Source organism: Odontesthes bonariensis, chromosome 5 (assembly GCF_027942865.1).
Source record: "Odontesthes bonariensis isolate fOdoBon6 chromosome 5, fOdoBon6.hap1, whole genome shotgun sequence".
Taxonomy (NCBI): domain Eukaryota; kingdom Metazoa; phylum Chordata; class Actinopteri; order Atheriniformes; family Atherinopsidae; genus Odontesthes; species Odontesthes bonariensis.
Window position 1 is genome coordinate 24,054,379 of NC_134510.1, and position 17,043 is coordinate 24,071,421.

The window sequence follows — 17,043 nt, forward strand, 5'->3', positions numbered from 1 at the left end:
CTCAGCTGTACACTAGTGCCAACCAGAGCCTTATCTCTGGTGCCAATCTCTCTATGCTCCTCCTAGCGGTCATTATTGGGACAACAGCACAAGTAATTTTATTTCCCACTTGATTCTCTCTAGAAACTCAGATCTTCAGCGAGGAGAAAGGGGCGCTTTTATTGTTTAAAAGGTCCAACTAAATCATAACATTTAGTCCATACAGAGCAAAACAAGAGTACACGTTAGAACTGTAACAAAAAAGTACAGAATACGTTTTTGTTAAGAGGACAAATAACAATGATGACAAGGGCAGCAATTACATGTCGTTTTTTCTAATCTTTAATTATGTACTACACACTTATCGGCATTTAGACCAACACATAGACAACTAACATCAACACCTGCATACTCAGATGTAAAATTGTTCATGTACAGAAGGTATATCAGACAGATATGTGTTTATTTGTTTGTTGTAAAATGCCTTCACAAACCCCATGAAAAAATTGAATCATTGGCTTTTATTAGTTTATTCCTAAATAAACCTTCACATAGTATCTATTGCTGTTATTTTGTTGTTGTTTCTTTTTTTACTTGAATGGTGAAACCTAAAATAAAGGATCATTGTCAGATTTCCATGGCTGTCCTGCTGTTCTGAGCCGGCCACGCCCCCAGAGACAGGGCAGTTTATGATTGACTCTCATCACTGCGACGCTGGTGCAAGAGTCAGGTTTCTGAATGATCTCGCACCAGTCAGGATAGTCCACGGGCTTATATGCACTATGGGAGGGCGGAAAAAAAGTGTCAAATCGAGTCGAGTTTATTTAAGAAACACATAAAAAGTGTGGTATGTTTGAAAAAGAAAACAATTAAGGCGGGACAAATACCAAAATAAACTGAAACATACATAAATGTATAAATAAAAGCAATAAAACAAAAAGTAGAGAATGAATTCATCATATACTATGACAATATGAGTGTCTTTTAAATCACACTCACTGATCGCAGCATCCTACTCCAAAAGGCTCCATGCAGACGCACTGGTAGCAGTCACTGGTCATCCAGCTCTCTCCGATCCCATACACCTGCCCCATGTGTTCACAGCTCCCTGGAAATGACAGTGAAGTATCCAGATGTTTTACTGGAGAAGTAAAAGGTGTTCCATTCTTCTGCATTACAAATTGGATGGGAATAAAGAGACACGATAAATGTCCTCCTCGCACAAGGGGGTTAAGATTTTAGATGCAAAATTGCTCATCGTATAGAATGGCTTCTCTTATATTGTGATATCAGCAGACACAGTGCGTCAAAGATTCACGACTGCTTTTGATCCATGTAAAGATAAACTGATGAACGTAAAAGAAGAATCTACTGTGAAACACACAAGTCTGGTTTAGTACAAAAATACACATTTGTATCTAATCAAGGAACAAACAGCCTTAAAAAAAAACAGTATTTATCCAATATTTACTGCTGCGTGATAGGTGCACGTATGATCTAAGAGGAAACTTTATCTTCTGTAATGAACATTCACATACACACACAGAGTACCTTTTGTATTGAAGAAGCATTCACCACTGTTATACGCAGAAAAACATGGCAGACTGGCTCTCAGGAACAAGAGTGAAGCCAAGAGTACTCCTGCTGTGTTTGCCATTTCTGGGGAAAAACATCACAAATCTTGGTAATTAATCAAAAGCAAGAAAAAATTAGATGACAGATATCAGGCTGCTCATCTTACCTATTTCAGAGTTTTCCAGCACTGCCTATAAAAAAACTCTCTGTTGCCTTACTGTCTGTGAGTTCTCCGAATGCTCCTCTTTGTTTAATTCACCCTCTTCTTATTTCTATAATCCCTCTTTTTGCCTTTTGGCTCTTTGAACCTCCTCCTGAGTGCCCCTCTTGAACTGATGTTCTCTCCCTGCAGTCTCAGACATTTATACTGTGCCATTTGTCAGCTAATTTTCTTTGGCAACCGCATGCACACATGCAGCACGCAGACACGCAGAAATACACAAGCATTGTTACCACAATATTCGTCATTCCCTTTTTTGCTGCTTCTCGAGACAGTGCCCCAGAGTATACAGTGTGCACTCTTTCAGATAACATTTTTCTCAGTGGATGCCATTTGACCTGATCGGTAGATAATGCTGGAGACGCACCTATAGGACAACCAGGCATTGGCCTATTGTTCAGCCAAGAGGGTGAATGTGTGTGTAGAAGAGTAAACATCGACCCTTGACCCCTCTCATAAAAAATTAAGATGAAAAAGGTCAGGTTTGTGTGTTTATCTTTGAAACCTGATATTCTAATTGTTTCTCCTTAATGACTAAGTCTTAAGCTCACTGATGCATTTTATCCAGTTTCATCTTACATCATTAAGGAATATTCGCACAAATGATATGAATATCAAGATGTTTTTTAATGATTCAGGTGACTTCAGTTTAGTTTTACTTAGAATTTCTGTGGTGTGCGTCATTGGGAGGTTTTTTTTTCAGGAGGTGGGGAGGTGGCTGTGGATGACATCAGAAAGCCTCTTGGTTAGATTGGAGCTGTGCGTTTCTTTTTTTATCTTTGTGCTGAGATCTGTTTGAATAAACCATCCTGAGTCGACTGATAACATGCACTCATGTGCACATGCATATACACGCAGGCACACACAGATTTGTCATTATCGAGATTTCACCGCCTCAAAGCTTACTTTAGCCCTAATCTGACACACACAATTCAGATCGTTTCCAACACAAATAATATATTTGCAGAGGGACAGTGAGAGAGGGATTTTACTTTTTTTTTTAATTTAAATAAACTGATCCTTGATCATCTGTTTAAACCTGGAGCTGGTCCTCAAAAGTGACTATAGCTCAGAGGGCTGTTTCACCAAAGCAAAATTCAGAAATCCAGAATAAGACCAATAGCTAGGCTTGACCATTCAGAGCATCCTGGCTCTTTTGGTTTTACATCGGCCAAACCATAACGGCAAGGGGTGACTGGGTGAAGCCAAGCTTGAATATTAGACCATGTAGTTGATCACAGATATTCTGGCACTCTTATTGGACCATGTCTGCTCGTTATTCTGGATACTATCAGTGACAGCTAGTAATGGAGCTTATGAAATATAATTATAGCAAAATATTAAACCAACCAACCGGGCTGTTGCAATAAAAGAGCAAAAAGAGCATGGGAGACAGCAGTGGACAGACTGGATGAGCAACCTAAAAATACATTTACAAACATAACTTTACAAACATAACTTCATTATTACTGTAAATGAGAAGCTGGATATTGTAATTTAATAAAGACTGCACAGACAAGAACCTTAAAGTACCTCAACGAATTGATTACAATTTACAGATGAGGTACAGATACTTGTTTGTGTGACGAGTCTTCTTTTCATCATCAAGAACTATATTGGTTACATTTTTTAACTTTGTGGTCTGTTAATGTGTCTTAAACAAAATAACCTAATTAAACATACATAATGTGCTGGAATGATTTAAACAAACTAACCTTTTGCTGTGTAGAACTGTTAAGCTCTTAAATGATCAGATATGTGACACCGTGGAGCAGATGAATTCACTCACCAAGCACTGCAAGTATTTTCTGCTCAGTCTGCTGTCAGCTGATTCAAAACTGATAGTGAATTGTAGAGTTTTTTTCTCTTGAAATGTTTTTGATCTTTTGATGCCAAAATAAAAGGGTAAATTGAACTGAAAAAGAAAGTCCCAAGGTCAGTAAGTGTCCAGGGGATTTAGTCTTTCCTGACGTTAGAAGTTAAAAGAAAAGTTTGTGTGTCTGGCTTTAGGAGGTGGCCCACCATCTACAGCATCACCCTGAAAAGAAAGTGTTATTGTAAAAGAAGAAACGTTTGTTTATACAGGAAATATTGGCCATGTCAGCCATTTCCATGAGCTTGGTAGCTTCACTGATGTTTTTATCAACTTGCATCACACAATAAAAGATGATCAAGTACTATTATAGGAAGTATTCTAAATTTATACTATATAATCGTGGTATTTTACTGAGTGCTAGCTAAAATAAAGCTCTATACACACATAGGAATATGGAATAAATGTAATAAATATTCTGGGGTCCAACTTGGGTGGTTGCTGACTGAGCTGACACGGAAGTGAAATTCACAGTTCCATCAAAGCCCACCCGGATTAGACCCGTGACCTGTGGTCCTTCACTGCATGTCATGCTCACTTTCCTGCCCTCTCTCCGTTTGATGATCAAAGCCATTACATTTAAAAAAAAAAGGCCTGATCTGGGTTAGGGGCTGCACGGTGGTGTGGCGGACAGCACTGTCGCCTCACAGGCTGGGGCCTTTCTGTGTGGAGTTTGAGTGTTCACGCTGTGGGTTCTCTCCGGGTAATCCAAATACATGCATGCAAGGTTGATAGGTGATTCTAAATCTACCTTATGAGTGAGTGAGTGTGAGTGTGCATGGTTGTTTGTCTCCATGGTAGCTTATGTACCTCTTTTCTTCATGGTCAGAGTAACTGATAAATTCAGCAAAGTTAACTGCAGAACCGCAGACTTAATCTCTGCTGTTTCTCCATGCACATTGACCTCGGTGTTTTGCTTTTACATTTTCAAAAGATTGCCTTCGATGACCTCTGACAAGCCAATCCAGCTTCTTCACTGTTTTGATTTTATGTTTTTTAATGTTTTTTTTTGGTCAGCATGGAGGGTTGGCCACAATGCTTCAGTGGCATTAATCTACATTATAGTTCTTCACCTAAAGTTAATAGAAATAGCACTGCATGACACGATGTAACACAGCAATTCATTCGATTAAAAAACATATTACTACTCACATCAGGGAGCATGATTTTCCATCCTATGCTCCAACAGGCACATCGGGATGTTACTTATCATGCTCTTAAACACTGACAGTTATATAATACAATGACTTTTAAAGCCTGTGATGGACTGGCGGCCTGTCCAGGGTGTACCCTGCCTCTCGCCCTTTGACCGCTGGGATATGCTCCAGCCCCCCCGCGACCCGACCGACGGATTCAGCGGTATAGATAATGGATGGATGGATGGACCTTTAAAGCATTTATTGAATGGGAGGGGATAAGTTTTATTGTAGGGAAAAAAATCCAAAAGCATCTCATCATTATGTAAGATGAACTGATTAAAGCATATAATTAGCAGCTGAAGCAGTAGCTTGCTGTAGCTGATGCAATATGATGTAAATCAGGCATGCAGACACAGTAATGAATCACTCTGGAAGATATTAACACACCATCAGACTTTATTTAAGCCCTGAACAGACAGAATCACACATGACAAATGGTGAATATTTATAGATTTCTACTAATAAAATAGAAAAAAAAAGGTTTCTCAAGAGCAGCTATGGAGCTAAAATTTCAAAGTTGTCATCAGATACACACTTTAGACTATATGGTGAGAATAAAGTTGAGGGGGTAAAAACTCTCACCTTGTCCTGCTTTAAAAAGACAAATGCAATTATTTGGCAACATTTGGCCTTTTCATAATTCTTTGTCCAAAACCTGTGTGGAGGCAGCAACACACTTATTTGCACACAGACCAGGATATCTTTGCACATGGAGATCTACAGTGTCTTCTTTGTCAGGTAAACAACTTAATATGGGTGTGTGTGTGTGTTTGTGAAAAAGTAAAGCAAGTATGTGGTGAAACCTGATGTTCAGGTTCATGTTTTTCATTCAAAGCACAAAGAGAGGCTTAATAATTAACACGAGCCCGATACTGAAAATGTTGAAATAAATGCATCTATTCTGATAAGCATTGTTCTACTTTCAATGTCTGACTAACTGTGTAAAGTGCACTTGAAAAGTTTACCAACCACAACCAGTTACCTGAATGGCCGACCCAAAAGGCCTCTCTTCAGAGCCACAGCAAATATCAGAAGTCAGTGCTTAGACTCTGTAGGAATATGTCTGATATTTAGTTGACATGATAAAACACAAGAACAACCGAATATCAAACATATCACACAGCTTCTAGCCAATCAGAGAGAGCCCAGCAGACTGGAAAGCCCTGCGACAAATAAAACGCACATTTCAGTTTTAAAAAAGGGAGGGTCATGACAAAAATGACATCACACAATCAATTTGTTGGTTTTAAACTGACTTTATGAGACCTGAACAACCTGTTTAGCTGAAAAATGACACAGGAGTAGCCTCCGGGGCTAAAACAGAAAATTAGAGAGCCTGTTGGCATTTGAGATCTGTGTCTCTTTGCTTCAGAAAACACAGAGATGGAAAATCTCTTCAACGTCATGTACAAAAACAAAAGGAAGATACTTACTTATTCCCTTTATCCACACATGGCATCATCCTGTCGTCTCAATTAAATGTTGGTTCAAAGAAAAAGAGAAAATGGCAGACATTGATGGGGTGCTCAGTTGTAAAAAAGCGACTGAGGGCTGTGTGGTCCTGTGAGCTTTTCCCTCAGTGGGACAGCATTCATATATATACAGTCCTGTGAGTGATTTTTTTTTTTTGGGGGGGGGGGGGTGTCACCAATATTCACTCTTTCAGTAACTTACAAACTCACACTCGTGTAATTAAAGGTATATTGATCAGCTGCTGTGGCCCGGAGCCTTTCCACCCCACATTAGCCTGATCAATACATGTGATGTTCATTCTACTGTGACCCCTAATACATAAACACACTCAAACACACTCACACACACACACGACTGTGTATGCAGAGCCAAATAACTTTGAGTTACTGCCTGCAGGGAGGACAAACGTCCAACGTGACGGTCACTTCATAATGTCCTTTGTCACTAATATCAACTTTAAATGTATCAAAAGATAAAGGATGAAATCACTGCCTCCTCTAAGTCATTAAACAAACTAAGAGAATGTGTCTTAAAGTAAAAGACACACAGTGAAAAGTGTCTTAAACACTTAAACACTTTTCACTGTGGTGCCAGAGAAGAGCACAACCAAAGTTAGATATACGATATTCAGATGTAAGGTCTGAGGTTTATTATGCTTTCAATGTTGTGTTGCTGCAGTCTATGTATGTTTTGTTATGTTTGTATGCCTATGAGTGTCCTTTATCTTTCAATACACTGGATGTCTGTGTCACTTATCTAATATATAGCTTTAGATATGCCTCTATGACAATTTTCTTTACATTACCCAAAATGAAATAGAGCATCTACTACTTACTGAATATTGGAGCTTCTATCTTTACAAATAAGCAAGTGCTGTTTTTTTCTCTGGCTGTGCAACAAGTTGATTTTCTTAATGTTATGAAATACAGAAACCCACACTGTCCTTAAACCCTGGAGTTACAGAGTGTATAAGTGATAGAAGGAAGTGATGAGTGGGTGTCACCCCATTTACACCTTGATATGCCACTAAAAATCTTACTTTTTATTCCACTGTGCCTACTTGACAGCAGTGGAAGCAACCCTGGAGATTAACGTAATTCTGTATAATTGTTTTTGTGGCGTGTACTGAGAAAAAAAGGTTATTTTCAATACGTTATTTATAACCTATGTAAACGATCTACAAATGAATTGAAGGAGCTAGATATTTACATATGAAACCTTGGTAAGATAAGAAAATAAATGTGTTTGTGTGTTCTAAAATGTGATGTTTGAGTAGGTTTTTATTTTTAAAAGGCCAGTTTTACACCAGATCTCTGGTAATATATTATATGCATCAATGTACATTTAGTAATATCTGGGTTGAATCAGGATAAACTGAAGTCGCAGTGACCTCTGTTGTCAGTATGGCCTCAGGATGTTGGACTGTGTTCGGGGGAAGTGTGGGACTCCCACATGTGTTGAATCCGCTTCATCTGTCAGATATGATGGTCAATAAAGAATACAGTATTCTCATATGTGGATAGGTCATGGTTTTGTTTTCAGTTTTTTTTAGGAGGCTGCAGAAGTAGAATGAGTGCAGCTGAAAAGATTAATAATAAAGAGACTGAAAACGTGAGTCATAGAGCCATCCACTTCTTTACAGTAACAGAAAAATCCCTCATGTGGAATTTTTTCCTATTTCAAACATTTATTGGTGGTGGACAGGGTGCCACACATTCTACATGTCTACAGATTAACATTAATTTCCACAATACATTTCATGAGTAACGGAGACATTAGTAAGGCTGAGTTTTTTCTCTGTCATCTCTGTATCTGCTCCGGCTTTGACCTTGCGTGCCTATTGGGGTGGAATGATAGCCCCTGATTGGCTCACTTTGAGCCTGAGGGGAGTATTTTAATCTGCAACAGATGGAGGGCAGTGTGAGGCAAGGTGAGACATAACAGGATGGCGGGAAGTGACAAAATAACTTAGATCTGTTTCATGAAAGTTTAGTAAATCAGCGGTACACTTTTCTAAAACTTCAGTCTTTGAAAGACTTATGAAGAAAATCATTAGTTCTGCTTTAGTCCAAGCTTCACAGTTATTAGTCTGTCCTGCTCTCATCATTGGTAAAGGTTTGAATTTTGAACATGATTAAGTTGAACTGATCTCTGTGTGACTGTCAACCAATTCTACAGATAGATTTTTACATTTGGATCAGAAAGAATCATCACAGAGGAGGAGAGTGAAACCTTTTCCACTGTGTGATTAAGGAAGATCTCACTTTGGAAAAAAATAAAACCCTACAGACGTTTAACATCAGGACACATCGTGTAAGAAAACATGAACATAAATAGAAATGACCGTGAAATCACAACATGAAAAAAAATGTAACCCTGAAAAGCAATGAGCCACATGTGTTGAGTCTAATCAAGCTTATAATCATGTTTGTGCAATAATGTAATTAAGCAAATGGGTTCCTTTAGTTGTATTTAATTTTCCCAATATATCTCCTTGTGTTTTTCTGTTTTTCTTCTCCTGCTAAAATAAAAACATTAATATGGTAACAAAGCATCTCATATAAACATCAGATTTACTATATGTAGAACCTCACAGAAGGTCCAAGAATTTACCTTCATGAAAATGTTCTTTATGGATGAAAAGACACCTCTGTCATGCAGATGTTTTTTTTTCTTCTATTATGAGAAATCAGGATTTCTTACTATTCACTGAAAGACTAATTATACATACGCACAATCACAGCACAACATTTTACAAATAACACCACCAGAAACAATAAAGATTTATAATCAAGCAGAATGGAGGCTGCAGTGCTGCAGCTTAAACAATAAAACTGAGCAAAGTCTAATGAAAGTGACGGAGGTTTTAAGGTTTCTGATTGGTCAGTGATCTGGTCCCCCGCCTAATCCTCTCAACCGCCCACCCCCAACACACACATACACACAAGCCCAGGGGCAGGTTCACTAAAAGGAAAGAGGCAGACAAGGTTAACAAGGATTATTCAATACCTATCTCTGTGCTTTCAGCCTCAGCGATGGAGGCCTTATCTAACTTATGTTATCTAAAGAGGAAAAAAAAAAAACTTAGACCATAACTGGATGACAGCAACTAAAGGCCAAAAACAGTAAGCACTGCAGAAGACACAGGAACAGATGCAAGTGGAATGATGACAGTAGAAACAACAAGCGTCTCTTGACATGTTGCCAGACACTGATTTCCCAACATGCCTCCCAAATTTACATGCAGTCAAATATCAAGCAAATACAGTAAACAAACTACTCAGTCACTAAATGGTGAAAAGAGAGATATCAGTATCGTCCATGGCATGTTGAGCAGTGCTCTTTTTGCTGTCTGTTTGTGTGCTTTTATTACTTACCTTTGCGAGCAGGATGCAGGTGTGACAGGTGTTTTACAACCATTGTCTGCAGCCCAACATCCCGACTATTGTGTACTTTGTGATCAGTGTGTGTTGACAAATTCAATTCCTGGATTATTATTTACTCATCATACTCAGTCAGCCCTTTTTTGTACGATTTGGAAAGATACAACCGAATTTGACTATTTAGTTAGTATTTCAGTTTTGACCTTTTTGTTTGACATGTTCTGCTTTTCACTTATGTTCGCGTCTTATTTTGAAGCACGGTATATTCTGTTGGCTTTTCCTAACGGCATTTCACTACTCCTGGTTTCAGTTTGATGGTAGCTAAACACTTGAGCTTGGTCAATTTCAATTTTAAAGCTCTTTTTACTGTCCACAAATCCGTCAGTGAACTCAGCAAGTAAACTAAATATACATGAGACATGCTGGTCACAGTTGGTAAGGATAACACTACTCTGAGTTGTAATTACTCCGTAACACTACTGTTCTGACAGATTAGATGTCTGATAATTCTCTCAATGTAATCTCATTTTATGTTATTTCATGACAAACCAGCCCTTACATTTAAAGAAAAATTTCACAGCTTTAGTTAATAATAGTAATATATATAGCAATAAAATACTCCCTATGCTTGAAAAGGAAGAATAATTGTCTGAAGCTATTGTATAACAGCGTGTTTTACACTGTGTTATTTCTATGTGTAGTTAGTGGTCATTGTGTAGATTTAAAAAAGAAAAAAATATGTTTCCTGTAAGAGGTGTGTGCTTGTTAAATGGTCATTCGTGTTATCCATTTATCCGTTTGCATACAACATGGCCCACATGTTGGCACTTATTCTCAAAACAGTTATGTCACAGCAGGGTAAGGCGAGGCATGTTTATTTATACAGACAGCAAGCCAATGTGTAAAGCCTTAAAATAAATAAAATACAGAGAAGCAGAAGTATTGGTGCGGCAACAGGACAACAGAGGACAACAAATTGCACCAATGAAGAAACACAATTTATACATTTGGTGATAAAAGAGTTCATCATATCTGGTAACTAGATGGGAGAAAAGGATGAAACTTGTCTATTTCAGCCCAGTGTCACATGCAGTCAGACGAACCATTCAAGACAACCACCTTGTGTTTTTAAACGTCAAGGATGACTGTGCTGAGGCATGCAGTGATCAGTAATTAAATGTTAAGTATTCATGCACAGTGGGACATGTAAAATTAGATCTGTCTGTTCTCCATCTCACCTCAAATAGGATGAAAACCAGGATGCTCATGTCCATGTAAACATAAATGCTGATCCCCTATGAAAACATGGTGGAATATGCCTTTTTTTCTGGAAGAGGTGAGTGCTTTCAAGTAGAAATCTTGCATTTCCTTATCTTTGGGCCTCTACCTTTGGCTCCTCTTGTTTAGGGGCCTCTGCCTTTGGCTCCTCTTGCTTTGGGGCCTCTGCCTTTGGCTCCTCTTGCTTTGGGGCCTCTGCCTTTGGCTCCTCTTGCTTTGGGGCCTCTGCCTTTTTTTCTTCAGCCTTACTATCCTCTTTGAATTCACACATTTTTCTTTGAGGTGAAATTCAACAGTAGAGAATGCAGTGAGTGCACAGATATGATGATGGTTGTGTGAATTTATTCTGCAGATTTATTTCAGTGAAGAAGTAACCATACCTTGCTGGTGACGGTTCATTCTTCAAAAGGTTGCACACTGGGCTCCGTTCTGCCAGTTCCTTTTTCATTTGAGCTATTTGTGTGTTCAAGTCAGTCATTTCCTTCTCAGATACAGCTGTAAGTGTTACCATACATAATAGCATTTTTCACCAAACTCAGATGAGATACATAGAAATGCATAAGTGCAAAGTGTCTTCCATCAAATGCGGAATGCATCACCATGTTTGACATGCCGGACTATAAAGCATCACTCACCTTTCTCATTATTTAGGTCTGTTTCCATTACTGCCAGCTTATCTGTATCCAATTTCTGCAAATGGAGAAAAGAATATAAACTTCAGTCTGTCATGGGAGCATTGGCCCCAAATTAAAATAACTTTTTTTATTACTGCTCCATGTTTTGTTTTCTTTTGCTTGCAGGAATTAAAAGAGCCATGTGAATATCAGCAGGAGGAGTTAGTTTTTGACCCAATTAAAGACATGGCCTGCCTGCCTTGAGTACAGAAGGTGATTGTAAATCACTTTAAACCACATATGTCTTTTTACAGTATAGTAGCGTAGACAAGGAAATCTGATGTTAAGTGGTGCTGTAGACTTATTGTCGTTCCCTGGTCACAAAGAACCAGCCTGCTTTTCCAATTGGTGCTACTAATAGTAAAACAGGCTATGAAACATTCCTTGTAAACCAAGTCAAAATTAAAACATCAAGCTTTGGAGAATTTATTTCCACAACAGAGAGTCATGAGGATATTATATATCAAGTTACATCCAGTTTTACAGAAAAGCACAGGTGAGTCAGATGTACAACTTCCTCCTAAATTACTGAGTGAGTTCAAGTGTTCAAAAACTACTTACAAATGTTATTACCTGTCATTTTATTAAGGCAGATATGTATTCACAGTGGTGTGGTCCACTAAGCACATGTCATTTGGAAGAGATTTTTTCTTGCCAATTTAAGCATGTGCTGCTTGAAAAGTATTTAAGACATCCAGCTTACGTCCCTTGTAAAAGGAATTTCATTACAATATCAATACATATGATCATATCAAATAAAATAAAAATGCAAGAGTGGGACAAATATCAAAAATAGTTCTGTATACATTTCTATGAACGGATACGATCTGGTGTATAAATAATGTAAAGACTGAAAACTTGCTCTGTTAAATGTCAAAGTTCTGTCTGAAAATATGGAATGAAAAGACACGGCCGATGATTAACTGTTTAAATATTAGATATTACAATGACTCTTTTCAAGCTGGTTACATAATTTACATCAACACAAATATATGGACGATGCACACAAACGTTTGTTACAAGGCTGTGTATATAAACACATATAAGATAGACGTTTTTGAAAGAAATAATCACTTGTGGCTTCATAGGATGTGCTTTGATCTATTTTTGGGTGCATGTGTAACAAACATCTCCAAATCAAATAAAAACCTTCACCCTGTAGATCAACGTATCTTGCAACATAAGCCCAGTTATGGGCATTCCTTAACCACTTGGGATCATTTGTAGCCATATTCCCACCTTGCCTTCCTGGCAGTGGTCAACGTCTCCCTTTGTCCTGTCTGCTCTGGTCTGGAGATTGGTCTCTTCTTCCGCCAATGTTACCTGGTCGCGCTTAGTCTTTTCCAGCAGGTGCTGCTTCTCTGCCTGCTCATTCTGGTACTCACTCAGAACATCGTTGGTCACCCGCAGTTTGATGCCCTCAAACCTGCTCCGCTTTTGCGCCTTCTCCTGCTCCTTTATCCGTATTTTCATGACCCCCATCAAAGCAACTGACATAAGTATTGCCATAGGTATAACAATTTGCACCTTCATCCTGCGGAGTTGGGTTTTTGATTGAGGATTGCAAGAGCTCTTCCTGCAGGTATGACAGTGCGACTTGTTTAACTTTCAGGTGTACCTAAATGCAAAGCTGCCCTTCCCGCGTCCCTGGTGACACCTCTTTGTATGGGGCTGACAAAGTAGTCTATGATTCACCTGCTCTTCTCCCTTTCTTTTTAGGTAAAAGAAAGCGTTCTCTTATAAGAAACGCCCTCTTCCTGTATGCGGTCCAAAAGACGAACAGGACGGCAGACAATCTGATAAAGAATTATTGACCAGAGTTTTTAATCATCAGCAGCTTTAATCTTGAAATTATAATAATAATAAGAAGCATCATGATCGTGATGCAAAAATATACAAGGCATTTATAGAAGTGCGCGTCAACCGGAGCTAAAGAAAGAGTCATCAAGGAAGCAAGGTGGAATGTCCCGCCCTACTGGATAAGCAGGTAAAGCAGGTCACTCGCACCTTATCACTTGGAGGAGCCACAAGCGCGTGCAGTATAGAGGAAGTTCCGTAATGATCACCAGCGGCCTTCACACCGCCAGTCGCCCACCAACGCATTGATCTAGTATAAACCAAGATGAAGCTGGCGGGTTTTTTTGTCGTGCTGTGCGTCATGGTGTTGGGCGCGATGGTTTTCCAGACCGTGCGTCAGGAGCTGTCCCTGCGTACACTGAGAACGCGCTTGGGAGAGGACGCGGCGGACGTCAAGAAAAAAGAGAACTCCATCGTGGAGATTAAAAATAAAATCCAGGAGCTGAGGACATCGCTGGAGTCCACCAACTCAAAGGTGGAGGAGCTGAAACAAAAGAAAGCCGAGATTGAGAAGTCGGTACAGGAGTTGGATCAGACTTTGGAGACCTGTAACGCAGAGAAGGCAAGGCGTGCGCGCGCACGCACACACACACACACACACACACACACACACACACACACACACACACACACACACACACGCACACACACGCACACACACGCACGCACACACACACACACACACACACACACACACGCACACACACACACACACACACACACACACGCACACACACATACATACACACACTGTTAGTGCATATACTGACCGTCCTATGTCTTACATTGTCTGTAGGGATCCACATAATGCATCTATATTTTGTTTCACTCAAAAATATTTGTTTTTATTTAGCCTATGTTTTCTTTCCTCAATCAACACAATAATCCAACAACTGACAAATGACTATTACCTTTTTAGGTTAACACTGGCAAGAGGAAGACAGAACTAGAAGAGGCCATCGCTACAGTCAAAGGTAAGTCAGAAAGATTCATAATAGTTTGCTTCTGTTCCCTTACACGGGCAAGTCCACACTGATGTAGATGGTAAGACAAACACTGTCTCTGCTCTCGGATGGCATGTTTAAAAGCCCAGCTGGCTGTTTATCTTCTATGTTTATTAGTTATTCAAATCTCTGACAAACACAAAGGTACCTTGCATGGCTCTGATTACTGGATGAACCAGTTGTGTCAGGAATTAGACCTTAAGTTAGCTGCCACGTAGGATTATTTAGCTTAGTAACAGTCAAATTCTTGTATGTTTTCAGCCTAAAGGGCCAGTTTATAACATTAAGTATAGAAACTCTCAGTTTGCACTAATTTGTTTCTCTCTGTTACTTTCTCAGCTAATCATGAAGAGGCGAAGAGCAAAGCTCAGGGGGAAATTCAGTCCTTGAAACAAGAGATTTTGGACAGAGACAAAGCTCTTTGTGCCTATGCAGACATGACCAACGCAGAAGCAAAGTAAGATGTGAATCACCTATTTGCATAAAGAATAAAGTGTATGGTCAGGTAGTTGACGAAGGATGTCTTAACTCTATGTCTTTCTATTTCTATGTTTAATTTTGCAGGAAATTGTGTGGCGTGCCCGAGGCCCCAAAATGAAATCTGCTCAAATCTAATCGTGGGAGACTGAACTTTTTCAAGAAGCACACCATTGACATATATTATTGTAACTTTATGGTGTTTTGACCATATATGTTTTTTTTTTTTTTTTTTATGATGATAAGGTCGATGAAGACAATTTCGTGGATTGGGGAAATAGGTTGCATATGATCTTGTTATGCAGTTGTATGAGGTGGTTGTGGCTAGTCTAGCCTTTGGATAAGTCAAAACACTTTGACATATCCTTGTGATTTCACAGCATTCACAAATAGATTAACTTGGCTATCATGTAGCATTATTACCAGCTATATGTTGTTATTCATAAGCTACGTGAACCAACGTGCCTGCAGCATCTGTAGCATACATTTTCGGGTGGCTCAGCACTTTGTGAAACACTTGTGAACAATTGTACCTGAAAGTGCTCGTCATCAGGTTAATATCTGGGCTTTGGTATTTGGAATATTATAGTGATTATACCATGTTTAGTGGTATAACATCTTGTGCTTCATGGAAATGAGCCATAATTTCAGAATATGTCAAAGACGGAATGAATGACAACTGTACGGTCAGATAAACACATCTTTCAAGTATGATTAGAATTTGATATCCTTCGTATTTGGCCTTCACATTGTGGAATCTTGAGCGGCTTGGGTGACGAGGTCTCGGGTGTTCTCATCCAATTTAACTTAAACTTAAAGAACTATGCTAACTGTTGGTTAAACGGACAAACAATGGACATACTAAGCATGCATGATGTGTGCAAATGTTTGAAACACTACATTAAATTACTCTCATAATTCTTTGTTGAAGCAAACGGTTGCTGAATCGTTCCTTTAACTCCCCCTAGTGCAGAACCAAGGTTCTCACATTGCAAATAAATTTGCCCATAATACCAAAAAAGTTTGTGTTACTTCAAGTGAACTTCGCAGTTTTACCAGTTTGCATTTCTAAAGATAAAAAAGAAAGTGATTTAAATAAAAAAATGAAAATAAAGATTTAAAATTAAAAAAACTTGTGGTTGTGTAAAAATTGTTACAAGAGTGGGTCTTGAAGTCATATTATGTTTTAAGTTTATTTGATGTTATGAAATTTTGTATATTTGGGGGCTGCCCATTCACAAAATTGTATACCAAAGCTTATGTTGTGTGTTTTTATTGGTATATGTAGCCTATGTTTTATATGCACTTTGCTCAATTTACTGACTGCGATTTGTGGACGTGCTGCCACTGCCATCATGTAGAATTCCATTTTTACATTATACACATTATACATTATGTACATTATACATTATACATAATGCAAAGGTTTTACATTTTGACTTGTTTATTCTATTTACATAAGCCAAGATTCCATTAAAAACATACCTTCGGTAAGACGAAAAGAAAAAATACCCCTCACTCTTGTATGGATTGTGCTCACTAAATGCTGCAGTTTTCCTAATAAAGGCTCAAAGAACACAAATCCACCTTTGTGCTTTGAAGAGTTTCTTTAAATGTCGCACGAAATTGAAGTTGATAAAAAAAGTGCCTAAATACTTGTCTCTTTTTGTTTTTTTGACGTTGACGTTTTCCACAGCACATTGAATTTGCACACTTAAATTGATCTAATCTTCTTTTTTTAAAAAGAAAGAAATAACGTTACGCAGGGCACTCAGAGTAGTTCTTCTGCCAAGTCCAGTGTGCTTTTCCGCGATTTTTCTTTCGGAGTGATTCGCATTTCAATCTGAATTCAAATTATTACACCATTATCATGCGTCACCTCCTCACCAAAGTTTGATAACATTCGGCTTTGTACTTTTTGTGTAATGTTGCTGACAAGTGGACAGATATGTCTGGTGGCAGAGAACGATCGCTGGTTGCCATGAGAACTTAATACTACAGGAAACGTTTTTCCTCCCTAGCCAATCCTGATGCAAGTTGCAAAGCACGTG

General features: G+C 38.7%; 2 protein-coding genes across 2 annotated transcripts; one reads left to right on the forward strand and one right to left on the reverse strand.

The window, feature by feature from the left end:
• Positions 1–7,973: 7,973 nt before the first annotated feature.
• Positions 7,974–13,542, reverse strand: LOC142380034 (uncharacterized). The gene is made up of 4 exons (XM_075465501.1): positions 12,894–13,542; positions 11,616–11,670; positions 11,361–11,475; positions 7,974–11,255 (listed from the first exon to the last, which is right to left on the reverse strand). The coding sequence occupies exons 1-4, from the start codon at positions 13,185–13,187 to the stop codon at positions 11,072–11,074; spliced, it is 648 nt and encodes a 215-aa protein (XP_075321616.1). The 5' UTR covers positions 13,188–13,542; the 3' UTR covers positions 7,974–11,071.
• A 104-nt stretch (positions 13,543–13,646) lies between these two features.
• On the forward strand, positions 13,647–16,574 carry LOC142380035 (uncharacterized). Its single transcript, XM_075465502.1, has 4 exons — positions 13,647–14,073; positions 14,431–14,485; positions 14,855–14,972; positions 15,080–16,574. Exons 1-4 carry the CDS (start codon positions 13,777–13,779, stop codon positions 15,111–15,113), a joined length of 504 nt encoding a protein of 167 aa, XP_075321617.1. The 5' UTR covers positions 13,647–13,776; the 3' UTR covers positions 15,114–16,574.
• The last annotated feature ends 469 nt before the right edge of the window (positions 16,575–17,043 follow it).

Coding starts and splice junctions, on each gene's coding strand:
- LOC142380034 (XM_075465501.1), bottom strand. CDS start 13,187: ATGAAGGTGCAAATTGTTATACCTATGGCAATACTTATGTCAGTTGCT. Junction 11,476..11,615: donor AGACCTAAATAATGAGAAAG/GTGAGTGATGCT, acceptor TAACACTTACAG/CTGTATCTGAGAAGGAAATG. Junction 11,256..11,360: donor AATGAACCGTCACCAGCAAG/GTATGGTTACTT, acceptor TTCACCTCAAAG/AAAAATGTGTGAATTCAAAG.
- LOC142380035 (XM_075465502.1), top strand. CDS start 13,777: ATGAAGCTGGCGGGTTTTTTTGTCGTGCTGTGCGTCATGGTGTTGGGC. Junction 14,074..14,430: donor AGACCTGTAACGCAGAGAAG/GCAAGGCGTGCG, acceptor TTACCTTTTTAG/GTTAACACTGGCAAGAGGAA. Junction 14,973..15,079: donor ATGACCAACGCAGAAGCAAA/GTAAGATGTGAA, acceptor TTAATTTTGCAG/GAAATTGTGTGGCGTGCCCG.